This window comes from Coregonus clupeaformis, chromosome 22 (genome assembly GCF_020615455.1).
Source record: "Coregonus clupeaformis isolate EN_2021a chromosome 22, ASM2061545v1, whole genome shotgun sequence".
Classification (NCBI taxonomy): Eukaryota; Metazoa; Chordata; class Actinopteri; order Salmoniformes; family Salmonidae; genus Coregonus; species Coregonus clupeaformis.
Window position 1 is genome coordinate 3,254,383 of NC_059213.1, and position 14,031 is coordinate 3,268,413.

General features: G+C 42.1%; 1 protein-coding gene across 1 annotated transcript in view; it reads left to right on the forward strand.

The window, feature by feature from the left end:
* The window catches only part of LOC121572297 (microsomal triglyceride transfer protein), a 38,619-nt gene that overhangs the window by 1,574 nt on the left and 23,014 nt on the right, over window positions 1-14,031 (forward strand). Inside the window, exons 2-10 of the mRNA XM_045206373.1 lie at window positions 294-484; window positions 1,615-1,758; window positions 4,153-4,260; window positions 4,841-5,097; window positions 5,301-5,451; window positions 5,861-6,018; window positions 6,414-6,582; window positions 7,446-7,553; window positions 8,103-8,315. Of these exons, the coding sequence (XP_045062308.1) occupies window positions 294-484; window positions 1,615-1,758; window positions 4,153-4,260; window positions 4,841-5,097; window positions 5,301-5,451; window positions 5,861-6,018; window positions 6,414-6,582; window positions 7,446-7,553; window positions 8,103-8,315 (1,499 nt within the window). The remainder of the gene's footprint in view (window positions 1-293; window positions 485-1,614; window positions 1,759-4,152; window positions 4,261-4,840; window positions 5,098-5,300; window positions 5,452-5,860; window positions 6,019-6,413; window positions 6,583-7,445; window positions 7,554-8,102; window positions 8,316-14,031) is intronic.

Consider the following 14,031-nt stretch of genomic DNA (forward strand, 5'->3'; position numbering starts at 1 on the left):
ACAGAAAAGTGACACATTAATATTATACTCCAGAAAAGTGACAGTTGGTTTCAATTAGCCAGGGTTAACAAATGCTTGTGTAAAGGACGTTAAGCTGGCCCTGGGCTAATTTTAACCCAGGGTTAAGGATAGCCCTGGGCTAAGTGAATGCAGTTTGAAAAGGCCTAGTGGGGCTCAGAAAGAAAACAGATTGAGAACCCCTGCTCTGAGTCACTCATATCACTGAGTATTCATCTCACTGTAAATTTTGATCTCACGCTGCAATTCCTGCATGCCCCCTCTTGTTGTTTCAGGTGCTGGTGCTGCTGGACCCAGGCTGAACAATGATCGGTTGTACAAATTCAGCTACACCACTGAGGTGCTGGTGGACAGGGCAAAGGGGTCAAAAGATGGCAATGCCGGCTATAGGATATCCAGTGACGTGGATGTCAACTTAGTGTGGAGAGACCCCAGCAGCAAGGACGACCAGCTCATACAACTTGTGGTAAATAATCCCATAGCACCACCCCTCGCACCACCTCCTCACCCCGAACCTGACTGCTGATAGCTACATTATTGAGGGAAAATGTACTTACTATGACTGTGATATGTGGTTGTCCCACCTAGCTATCTTAAGATTAATGCACTAACTGTAAGTCGCTCTTGATAAGTGTCTGCTAAATGACTAAAATGTAAATGACTGTTGGATGGATGTGCCTATAATCCACCCCTAAAACCCCAGCCCCTGCACCAAATGGGTTTGTATGGATCTGAGAGGATTGTCAATAACACTACCTCGCCTTATGATAGCATAGTTGGAATTTTCACCATATCGTGTTGACCTATCCAGTCTTTTCAGCTCTACACAAATACAGAGGGGGCAGGGAGTAGGGGGTAGGGATTGATTTAGGATTCATTCAGGGTCAGACTGAGAGCCTGTTTTTGTCAAACCTGGTTACATGTTTCCCTGGGATATTGAATTTAAAAAACCCACCTGTTGTTTTGGGAGGTTGCAAGTTGGAGTTTATACATGCAAAACATTGTTTACAATGTGAAAGAAAAGGAAACTCAACCACATATTGATATGATCCTGGGAAAGTGATCCTGGGAAAGAGGTTCTTAATGTCCCCTGTAATTGGCTCGAATAGAAAAAAAAGCGTTGTCTGATTGTATAAAAATAGTACTTAAGTTCTCAGACAGGCCCCTTAGGGAGTCTGTTTTTTTTTCAATTGTATTTATAAAGGCCTGGGTTCAAATCGTATTTGAATTCTTTTAAATACTTAAGTTGTGCTAAATTGTGCTTGCCTGGCCCAAAAGCAGTCCCAAAAGCAGTCATCTCAAAAGTGCCAACACGCCTGCCTGGCATTCCAGACAGGCTAAACCAAACACTGACAGTTTTTGAAAGATTTTAAATACTATTTCAACCTAAGTCTATACCTTCCATTCTGATTGTATTCTATGGAGAATATTGATATTGAGCTGCTTGAAATGTCCTAAGCTTTTTAGTCACTAACTTTTCCTCTGCCTTTTGAGGAACATGCATCCATGTTATAAATTCTTTCATTTTTTCTTAATGTGACTATGTCCTCCTCCTCCTCCAGATCATCTAACAAGCTCTTCCATTCCCATCCACAGATCTCAAACGTGAAGATAGCAAATGTGGCCCCACGCTCAGCCAAGAAGAACATATTCCAGGGCGCCACAACGCAAAGCCTTCTCGGAGAGAAGAAGCTGGCAGCACTGGAAAGGCCGTTCATGGTGCACCTGAAAAACGGAAAGGTAAGAGCTGTGGATGTTGCTTTGTTTACATTTTTACATTTTAGTCATTTAGCAGATGCTCTTATCCAGAGCAACTTACAGTTAGTGAGTGCATACATTATTTTTTATATTTTTCATACTGGCCCCCCGTGGGAATCGAACCCACAACCCTGGCGTTGCAAACGCCATGCTCTACCAACTGAGTTACATCCCTGCCGGCCATTCCCTCCCCTACCCTGGACGACGCTGGGCCAATTGTGCGCCGCCCAATTCGAACCAGGATCTCTAGTGGCACAGCTAGCACTGCGATGCAGTGCCTTAGACCACTGTGCCACTCGGGAGATTGTTTATATGGAAACAAACAGTTATAAGACATTATAAAGGGGCTCATTAATGCTCATAACTGGTCTTACAAAGAATTAGAACTGCATTATACCTGCAGGCGTTAAGTAAAGTGTTACAGTACATTTTTATTGATGCGTAATGCGAAATTATTGATTGAACTTAAGGCAGTTACTAGGAACATGAATGTCCTTTGGGTATACTGTAGTGGAGATTATCTGCCATAGGTATATGTAGTAAAATGTATAGGTAGTAGGATGTTTAATTGTTACCAGAAGTATACTTGATATACTACAAATAGCTATTTTTCTATCATTGTAGTACTTTTGCTGTTATATCTTCATAGGTCAATAGTCATAAAAGTATTGTTTAATTTTACATTTATTTCTATATCAACCATCACTTTTACTATAATCAGTCAAGCTAAAAAATACTAAATCTAGTATGGGAGCCATTTCCGGAGCATCATTGATGACATCCGTATTGCCGGGGACTATTAATGGAGCAGTAATTGGCAATGTGTTAGTGTGGTGACGCTGGAAGGGGAAATAGCAGACAGATGGTGTGTACGTGCAAAGTCAATCCTTCAGATTGCCAGCCGGCCGGTTATCAGATCCCACGGGAGACTAGTGTGGGGGCATTGGCTTGGCAAAGTAGCACCATTTCTTGATGACAAAGACAGGGTGAGATGAATACCGGTTGATCAGTGGATATCCTGTCTTGTACTGTGGTTGAATGCATTGTGATCAGCTAAATCTGTTATGAAAATAGTAAGAATTTAGCACTGGACTGTACATATTGAAACTAAATGTATCTCATAGTATTACAAACTATAATAAGTGATTACATACACTCACCGGCCAGTTTATTAGGTACACCCATCTAGTAACGGGTTAGACCCCCTTTGCGTTCCTTAGGGATGTTCCACAGGGATGTTGGTCCATGCTGACTCGATGGCATCACGAAGTTGATGCAGATTGGACGCCTGTTATCTTATCCTTGGACCTCTCTCATCAACAAGCTGTTTTCGCCCAAAGTACTGCCGTTGACTGGATGTTTTTGTTTGTCGAACCATTCTCGGTAAACCCTAGTCACAGTCATGCGTGAAAAACCCAGGATGGCGGCCAGAGATACTTGATCCAACCCTAGTCACAGTCATGCGTGAAAAACCCAGGATGGCGGCCAGAGATACTTGATCCAGCACGCCTGGCAACGACGATCATACCATGCTCAAAGTCGCTTAGGTCACATGCATTGATGCCTGTCTGCCTGCTTTATATTACAAGCCACGGCCACGTGATTCACTGTCTGTAGGAGCGATCCATTTTCGTGATCAGGGTGGTGTACCTAATAAAAGATAATGAAAGAGTGACAAGATTTTGAAACTTTTGTGATAATGGTGACCTTAGGGTGACAATGTGTTTGTTTGTTTTTACTACAATGTGATTTATTGTTGGCAACCTTCGTACTTCTGTATTGTATTTTGGACTTTTTTTGGTGCAGTCTCTGCTTTGTTAGACATGGTTTTTCAAATAAAGCTTTCTATTTCTCTGAGTTGATAAAGGCTGAATATGGACAAATAAGGTTAAAGAAAGTTATAGTCTTCAACAAATATAGTAAATAAAGCCTAATCAATCTAGTAATTTAATCTAAACCTCAAAGTGTGATTTACAGTATGATGCCCTGAGTTGAGTGGAATACGCTGTGAAAGTGAATAAGACATGTGTTTGATAGTGTCTGACTGCGGAATGTGTCTTGGGTTGCGTTCCTTGCCAAGAAAATGACACTCTTATTGGCCCCTGCTCCAAGCCATGGGCATACCTTGCCAAGAGAAAAGGAACTCCCTCGCAAGGAACACCCTCAAGACGCAGTCCACAGTCAGACCCTTTTCCATTTTTTGACATCTCCATCATTATCTGAGACACTTAGATCATGTTAATCTGAGAAAACTACAGCTAATTTCACTGTTCTGTCGCTTGACTCTAGTGCATTGTTACTATGCACGCTTTTAGCAAATAAGAAGTCGCTTTTGTATCATATTGACATGTTTGTTGTTCCATGGCTCTGTTTCAGGTGAGCAGCTTTTACAGCTATAAGGCGGAGCCTGCTTCCATTAAGAACTTGAAGAGGGGTGTGGCCAGCCTGCTACAGGTGCAATCCAGATCTGGGAAGGTCATAGAGGTAAATGAGAACCAATACATATAGAGGAAATGTTTTCATTTTTACTCTGCAGTCCTATTTTAGCAGGCACTTACTAAGAGATGATGTGATAACTTTTGACAAACTCAATTGGTAACCACCGCCGTGTACCAAATTGATTATTATTATTTTTTATTTTTTTAGTCATTTAGCAGACGCTCTTATCCAGAGCGACTTACAGGAGCAATTAGGGTTAAGTGCCTTCCTTAAGGGCACATCGACAGATTTTTCACCTAGTCAGCTTGGGGATTAGAACCAGCGACCTTTCGGTTACTGGCACAACGCTCTTACCCACTAAGCTACCTTTGTTTCAATGATTCCTAGAGAAACCAAAAAGTAATTATAAGGGGATAATCATGTAATGACCATTTTATCATGTCATAAAAATAAAAAATAAAATAAATAATGCACTGTAAAATAAATGTTTGACCAAAAACACAGTCATAAGTTTGCAATGAATTCTCTATGTAAATTATTCGACTAATTGCTTCAAAACATTTTTCAATGGTTTGCTGTATGAGTACTTTTTGTTGGCTGACTGATCTGTCTGGTCTGGGAACAGAATGATGTGTCCGGGAGGTGTACGGTAGAGTACAAGGCTGCCCAGGGCCAGGTGACAAGGACCAAGGCTTTGGAGACCTGCAAGACCGCAGAGACCGGCTTCACCACCTACATTCAGGTCCTGGGCGTGAGTGGGGAGTCCAGCTCTGTCACTGTTTTCACCCTGGAGGATGGCTTCATTAAGTCAGCCATAGCCAAGGAGACTCACATCTTAGCAGTCAATGCACGCCGCACCACCGCAGCTAAAATAGTGTCCAGGTAAAGAATTCTGCTGTAAACTTTGAGGCAATAGATTTTTTTTCTTCTTCTTTTCTTTACTTAATTAATCCATCACATGCATTCTTTCAGTGTGAAAGTAGTTGTTTTTTCACTTATTGATTGAATAGGCTTTCTGAAAACATCAATTGCAAGGAACAGAAACTGATTGATTTGATGGATTTGTTCGTTTATATTGTCCTCAGGCAAAGCTTGACACTGGTAACAATTGAGACTGGGCCGTTTGAAGCTGCTGGGAAGAATGTCGCCAGTGTTGTCAAATCACTGGATGAGAAATTGTTTGCTGTTGGTGTGGCAGCTGAGAAGGTCAAATCCCAATGCAAGGGCTGTCAATCGGTAAGTGGTTGTGAGAAGCAATAAAGTAAAGAAAGTGCTTCCTGTTGTTTTCAACCTTGGAACACTGACTTTTTCCTCTGAAAGGTTCCAATATAACATATCTTCAATTCAGCTTTTGTATTGACTGCCAAACCAAATGCTTCAAAAATTACTCTTTACTAAAGAATAAGTAAAAAGGGCAGAGGAAAACTGTACTGTGCTGGCCTGGTTGATTGCTGGAATGGTGCTAGAATTAAATGATCAGTGCCAGCACAGTACGGGGTGTTACAATAGTGTGAAAAGCCCTTATGTGTAGTCTGAATTTACCAACACTATACCACACTATCGATACATGTCCTTGCTGACCAAACATATAATTAAGAAATTACTATTTTTCCTTTATTTTCCTCTTCTTTGCCCATCCCGCTAGCTGTTTGAGCACTGGCAGGCAGTCCAGAAGCAGTTTGAACCAGATAGCTTGTCAAAGGCCATCGCTCCCCGAAGCTTCCTGGCTCTCATCCAGAGCATAAGGAAAGCCTCCAAGGACGAGATCCTCCAAGTGCTGAAGAGCTCCAGCAAGACTGCCCTGTAAGGCCTAGCACTTACTCACTTCTCTGTCTCTCTCTCCCTCCTTTTCTTTCTCTTTCTTTCTGTCTGCCTCTTTCTCTCCTCTTTTTTTCTATTTTTGTCTTTCCCTCTTCACTCAGTCTTTCTTCTCTCTATTTTCACTTCTCTTCTATCGCTCTTCTCTTCTCAAACTCTCATTTTCTCCTCTTTTTCTGTATGTGTCTCTCTTTTTCTCTCTCAGGCTGTGATGCTTTCTTATGAGATATAGAGACTCCTCACCCCATTTCCTTGCTGTCTGTGTCACGCCCCATGTTTATTTTACCAGAGCCACATAGTGCACTATATAGGGAATATGGCACCATTTTGGATATGACTTCTGACTCACCACCTCTCTCCAACTCTCTCGGGGTCTGCAGACCTCAGGTGGTGGACGCCGTGACCTCGTCCCAGACGCCCGCATCCCTGGACGCCATGCTGCAGTTCCTCAACTTTGCCGACCCCAAAGGCCTGGTTTTGCAGGAGAGGTTCCTGTACGCCTGCGGCTTCGCCTCGCACCCCAACGAGAGAATGCTCCAGGCTTTGGTGGTGAGTGGCCAATGGCTGCCTCTTGCTCAAACTCTACAATCTTAGGGTGCCTTCAAACCAAAATGATTTAAATGCATGTCGAACACAGCAGGATGGGGAGAAATTATTCGGTAAAAAGACAGTTCTACGTTTTCAATTGGTTAGACAGATACGTCATTGTGACTTCTGACCGACAGCGCAACACAACACTAGACCCTCCCCAACGCACTGCTCCAAGTGAAAATCATTGAGTTATTGCGTTTTTTACGTATCAGTTTTTTTCTGGTTTGAAAGCACCCTTATGCTCATCATCAGGGCAATATTCAGTAAGCACATTAGCAGAACGTTTTACAACCTTACATTTACATTTTAGTCATTTAGCAGACACTCTTATCTAGTGACCTACAGTTAGTGCAATCATCTTAAGATAGCTAGGTGGGACAACCACATATTATATCACAGGCAGTAGAGTCAGAGCTAGAAGGGGGTGGTGGGGTGGGGGGGGTCAACTGCAAGTGTTGGTAAATTAATTAATTAAATATATATATATATATATATATAACTTTTATTTTATTTTATTTTTCTCAACCTTGCCATTTGAATATGATCACGACCCAGCTCTCTCAATGCACCCTTCATGACATTGTTGATTGTAGCATTTCTGTGGCTCAATCTGACTATGTCCTGTGGTGCGATAAAGAAAATAACACACATACACACACACAGATTTTGTGGGGCAGTGGTTTCTCTTTCTCTTAGATTTTGCACCTACTCTTCCTCTCAAACGACTTTGAGAGGAAGTTGCAATTATATTTAAAATAGTTTTTTTGTGTACTGTATGATGATAAAACATATGACAATAATGACATGCATTGTTTTTTCAGGACATTTCAAAGGGCAAGATTGGCAGTAACGACATCAAAGAATCGGTGGTGATCATCATGGGTGCCCTTGTGCACAAGCTCTGTCAGAAAGGAGGTTGTGAGCTACCAGTGAGTAAAGTTATCGAATATGTTTGAGCCTATGACTGTAATGACGGAATCGTACAAAACTAATTCTTAAAGGGATTAACACATTTTTGAAAACGTCATATTCATCATCTTCAGCACCACCCCAACATCAACATATGTGAAAATGGCGTGTTTCTACGTTTTATAGTTCAAAAGATGGAGGAAGATAAGTGTTTCCGATGACATCATCTGGTGTGCATCATGTGGTTTTAACCAACTATGAGTAGGCATTGTCTCGATGAATATGAAGTAGAAATTTGTTTAAATGTCCCTTTTAAGCAATTTAATCATCTTCAACCAAGAAAATACTGATTGGACTTTTTTAACTGAGCCAGAAATACCTTATTTTTATTGTAATGTCAGACTGGAATTGTGAAGTGAGACGTAGCTGTGTCTGATGGTTTAAAAATATACAGAAATGATCCCTCTATGATTCTCATGTGAAATGCACCAAAGAAAGTCATAATATCTTAAAAGGAACTATACAATGGCTGATTCATTGTGTGTGTTTTTGTCCCATGTCCAACCCAGACTGTGGTTGAGGTGAAGAAGATGATTCTGGAAGGTCCCGACAGTACACAGGCAGAGTCAGACGTTCAGATGTACCTGCTAGCGCTGAAGAACTCCCTGTTGCCCGAGGCCATTCCCCTGTTTTCCAAATACGCTGAGTCGGAGGTCGGGGCCTACTGCACCATCTCCCTCACAGCCCTGCAGAGATACGACGTCGCTCTCATCACAGACGAGGTAAGGCCATTTGACGTCTAAATTCACAGGGGAATTGCCTGATAACCATTCATGAGGGAAGCTGGATTGCCATTCCCAGAGCCATATATTTAGATATATTTATCTTATTTCGATATACACTGAGATTACCAAAAGTATGTGGACACCTGCTGTAAAGTAACAAAATGTGGAAAAGTCAAGGGGTCTGAATACTCTCCGAATGCACTGTATATACTGTTGTATATACCAAACATGGTAGAGTGGCCAGATGGAAGCCACTCCTCAGTAAAAGGCACATGACAGCCCGCTTGGAGTTTGCCAAAAGGCACCTAAAGCACTCTCAGACCATGAGAAACAAGATTCTCTGGTCTGATGAAACCAAGATTGAACTCTTTGGCCTGAATGCCAAGCCTCACGTCTGAAGGAAACCTGGCACAATCTCTACGGTGAAGCATGGTGGTGGCAGCATCATGCTGTGGGGATGTTTTTCAGCGGCAGTGACTGGGAGACTAGTCAGGATTGAGGGAAAGACAATCGGAGCAAAGTACAGAGAATTACTTGATGAAAACCTGCTCCAGAGCTCTCAGGACCTCAGCCAAGACATTGCAGGAGTGGCTTCGGGACAAGTGTCTGAATGTCCTTGAGTGGCCCAACCAGTGCCTGGACTTGAACCCGATAGAACATCTCTGGAGAGACCTGAAAATAGCTGTGCAGCAACGCTCCCCATCCAACCTGACAGAGCTTGAGATGATCTGCAGAGAAGAATGGGAGAAACTCCACAAATACAGGTGCGCCAAGCTTGTAGCGTCATACCCAAGAAGACTAGAGACTGTAATTGCTGCCAAAGGTGCTTCAACAAAGTAATGAGTAAAGGGTCTGAATACTTATGTAAATGTGATATTGAGGGGGAAAAAATAATGTAATACATTTTAGAATAAGGCTGTAACCTAACAAAATGTGGAAAAGTCAAGGGGTCTGAATACTTTCCGAATGCTCTCTCGCTCTCATTTATTTATTTATATAATATATATATATACACTACCGTTCAAAGGTTTGGGGTCACTTAGACATGTCCATTTAAAATAACATCAAATTGATCAGAAATACAGTGTAGACATTGTTAATGTTGTAAATGGCTATTGTAGCTGGAAACTGCTGTTTTTTTATGGAATATCTACATAGGCGTACAGAGGCCCATTATCAGCAACCATCAGTCCTGTGTTCCAATGGCACGTTGTGTTTGCTAATCCAAGTTTATCATTTTAAAAGGCTAATTGATCATTAGAAAACCCTTTTGCAATTATGTTAGCAAAGCTGAAAACTGTTGTGCTGTTTAAAGAAGCAATAAAACTGGCCTTCTTGAGACTAGTTGAGTATCTGGAGCATCAGCAATTGTGGGTTCGATTACAGGCTCAAAATGGCCAGAAACAAAGACAATTCTTCTGAAACTCGTCAGTCTATTCTTGTTCTGAGAAATTAAGGCTATACCATGCGAGAAATTGGCAAGAAACTGAAGATCTCGTACAACGCTGTGTACTACTCCCTTCACAGAACAGCGCAAACTGGCTCTAACCAGAATAGAAAGAGGAGTGCGAGGCCCCAGTGCACAACTGAGCAAGAGGACAAATACATTAGTGTCTAGTTTGAGGAACAGACACCTCACTGGTCCTCAACTGGCAGCTTCATTAAATAGTACCCGCAAAACCCCAGTCTCAACGTCAACAGTGAAGAGGCGACTCCGGGATGCTGACCTTCTAGGCAGAGTTGCAAAGAAAAAGCCATATCTCAGACTGGCCAATGAAAATAAAATATTAAGATGGGCAAAAGAACACAGACACTGGACAGAGGAAGATTGGAAAAAAGTGTTATGGACAGACGAATCGAAGTTTGAGGTGTTCGGATCACAAAGAAGAACATTTTTGATACGCAGACCAAATGAAAAGATGCTGGAGGAGTGCTTGATGCCATCTATCAAGCATGGTGGAGGCAATGTGATGGTCTGGGTGTGCTTTGGTGGTGGTAAAGTGGGAGATTTGTACAGGGTAAAAGGGATCTTGAAGAAGGAAGGCTATCACTCCATTTTGCAACGCCATGCCATACCCTGTGGACGGCGCTTGATCGTAGCCAATTTCCTCCTACAACAGGACAATGACCCAAAGCATAGCTCCAAACTATGCAATAACTATTTAGAGAAGAAGCAGTCAGCTGGTATTCTGTATATAATGGAGTGGCCAGCACAGTCACCGGATCTCAAACCTATTGAGCTGTTGTGGGAGCAGCTTGACCGTATGGTACGTAAAAGTGCCCATCAAGCCAATCCAATTTGTGGGAGGTGCTTCAGGAAGCATGGGGTGAAATCTCTTCAGATGACCTCAACAAATTGACAACTAGAATGCCAAAGGTCTGCAAGGCTGTAATTGCTGCAAATAGAGGATTATTTGACGAAAGCTAATTTTGAAGGACACTCATTATTTCTAACCTTGTCAATGACTACATTTCCTATTCATTTTGCTATATTTCCTATTCAAACTCATTTCATGTATGTTTTCATGGAAACCAAGGAAATATCTAAGTGACCCCAAACTTTTGAACTGTAGTGTGTGTGTATGTATGTATGTGTGATATATATATATATACATACTACCAGTCAAAAGTTTGGACGCACCTACTCATTCAAGGTTGCTTATTGATTTTTTACTATTTTATACATTGTAGAATAATAGTAAAGACATCAAAACTGTGAAATAACACATATGGAATCAAAAAAGTGTTAAACAAATCAAAATATATTTTATATTTGAGATTCTTCAAATAGCCACCCTTTGCCTTGATGACAGCTTTGCACACTCTTGGCATTCTCACCAGCTTCATGAGGTAGTCACCTGGAATACATTTCAATTAACAGGTGTGCCTTCTTCAAAGTTAATTTGTGGAATTTCTTTCCTTCTTAAGGCGTTTGAACCAATCAATTGTGTTGTGACAAGGTAGGGGGTGGATGTACAGAAGACAGCCCTATTTGGTAAAAGACCAAGTCCATATTATTTCAAGAACAGCTCAAATAAGCAAAGAGAAATGACAGTCCATCATTACTTTTAAGACATGAAGGTCAGTCAATACGGAAACTTTCAAGAACTTTGAAAGTTTCTTCAAGTGCAGTCGCAAAAACCATCAAGTGCTATGATGAAACTGGCTCTCATGAGGACCAGCACAGGAAAGGAAGACCCAGAGTTAACACTGATACAGAGGATAGGTTCATTAGAGTTACCAGCCTCAGAAATTGAAGCCCAAATAAATGTTCAAGTCACAGACACATCTCAACATCAACAGGCCTTCGTGGTCGAATTGCTGCAAAGAAACCACTACTAAAGGACACCAATAATAAGAAGAGACCTGCTTGGGCCAAGAAACACGAGCAATGGACATTAGACCGGTGGAAATTTGTTGTTTGGTCTGGAATCCAAATTTGATATTTTAGGTTCCAACCACTGTGTCTTTGTGAGACACGGTGTGGGTGAACGGATGATCTCCGTATGTTTAAATAATATAATAATATGCCATTTAGCAGACGCTTTTATCCAAAGCGACTTACAGTCATGTGTGCATACATTTTTACGTATGGGTGGTCCCGGGGATCGAACCCACTACCCTGGCGTTACAAGCGCCATGCTCTACCAATTGAGCTACAGAGGTAATTCCCACCGTAAAGCATGGAGGAGGAGGTGTTATGGTGTGGGGGTGCTTTTCTGGTGACACTGTCTGTGATTTATTTAGAATTCAAGGCACACTTAACCAGCATGGCTACCACAGCATTCTGCAGCGATACGCCATCCCATCTGGTTTGGTCTTAGTGGGACTATCATTTGTTTTTCAACAGGACAATGACCCAACACACCTCCAGGCTGTGTAAGGGCTATTTTACCAAGAAGGAGAGTGATGGAGTGCTGCATCAGATGACCTGGCCTCCACCATCCCCTGACCTCAACCCAATTGAGATGGTTTGGGATGAGTCGGACAGCAGAGGAGGAAAAGCAGTCAACAAGTGCTCAGCATATGTGGGAACTCCTTTCAAGAGTGTTGGAAAAGCATTCTAGGTGAAGCTGGTTGAGAGAATGCCAATGCTTTGCACACAGCTGTCATCAAGGCAAAGGGTGGCTATTTGAAGAATCTCAAATATATCATATACAGTGAGGGAAAAATATATTTGATCCCCTGCTGATTTTGTACGTTTGCCCACTGACAAAGAAATGATTAGTCTATAATTTTAATGGTAGGTTTATTTGAACAGTGAGAGACAGAATAACAACAAAAAAATCCAGAAAAACGCATGTCAAAAATGTTATAAATTGATTTGCATTTTAATGAGGGAAATAAGTATTTGACCCCCTCTCAATCAGAATGATTTCTGGCTCTCAGGTGTCTTTTTATACAGGTAACGAGCTGAGATTAGGAGCACACTCTTAAAGGGAGTGCTCCTAATCTCAGCTTGTTACCTGTATAAAAGACACCTGTCCACAGAAGCAATCAATCAATCAGATTCCAAACTCTCCACCATGGCCAAGACCAAAGAGCTCTCCAAGGATGTCAGGGACAAGATTGTAGACCTACACAAGGCTGAAATGGGCTACAAGACCATCGCCAAGCAGCTTGGTGAGAAGGTGACAACAGTTGGTGCGATTATTTGCAAATGGAAGAAACACAAAATAACTGTCAATCTCCCTCGGCCTGGGGCTCCATGCAAGATCTCACCTCGTGGAGTTGCAATGATCATGAGAACGGTGAGGAATCAGCCCAGAACTACACGGGAGGATCTTGTCAATGATCTCAAGGCAGCTGGGACCATAATCACCAAGAAAACAATTGGTAACACACTATGCCGTGAAGGACTGAAATCTTGCAGCGCCCACAAGGTCCCCCTGCTCAAGAAAGCACATATACAGGGCCGTCTGAAGTTTGCCAATGAACATCTGAATGAATCAGAGGAGAACTGGGTGAAAGTGTTGTGGTCAGATGAGACCAAAATCGAGCTCTTTGGCATCAACTCAATTCGCTGTGTTTGGAGGAGGAGGAATGCTGCCTATGACCCCCAAGAACACCATCCCTATCATCAAACATGGAGGTGGAAACATTATGCTTTGGGGGTGTTTTTCTGCTAAGGGGACAGGACAACTTCACCGCATCAAAGGGACGATGGACGGGGCCATGTACCGTCAAATCTTGGGTGAGAACCTCCTTCCCTCAGCCAGGGCATTGAAAATGGGTCGTGGATGGGTATTCCAGCATGACAATGACCCAAAACACACGGCCAAGGCAACGAAGGAGTGGCTCAAGAAGAAGCACATTAAGGTCCTGGAGTGGCCTAGCCAGTCTCCAGACCTTAATCCCATAGAAAATCTGTGGAGGGAGCTGAAGGTTTGAGTTGCCAAACGTCAGCCTCGAAACCTTAATGACTTGGAGAAGATCTGCAAAGAGGAGTGGGACAAAATCCCTCCTGAGATGTGTGCAAACCTGGTGGCCAACTACAAGAAACGTCTGACCTCTGTGATTGCCAACAAGGGTTTTGCCACCAAGTACTAAGTCATGTTTTGCAGAGGGGTCGAATACTTATTTCCCTCATAAAAATGCAAATCAATTAATAAAATTTTTGACATACGTTTTTCTGGATTTTTTTGTTGTTATTCTGTCTCTCACTGTTCAAATAAACCTACCATTAAAATTATAGACTGATCATGTCTTTGTC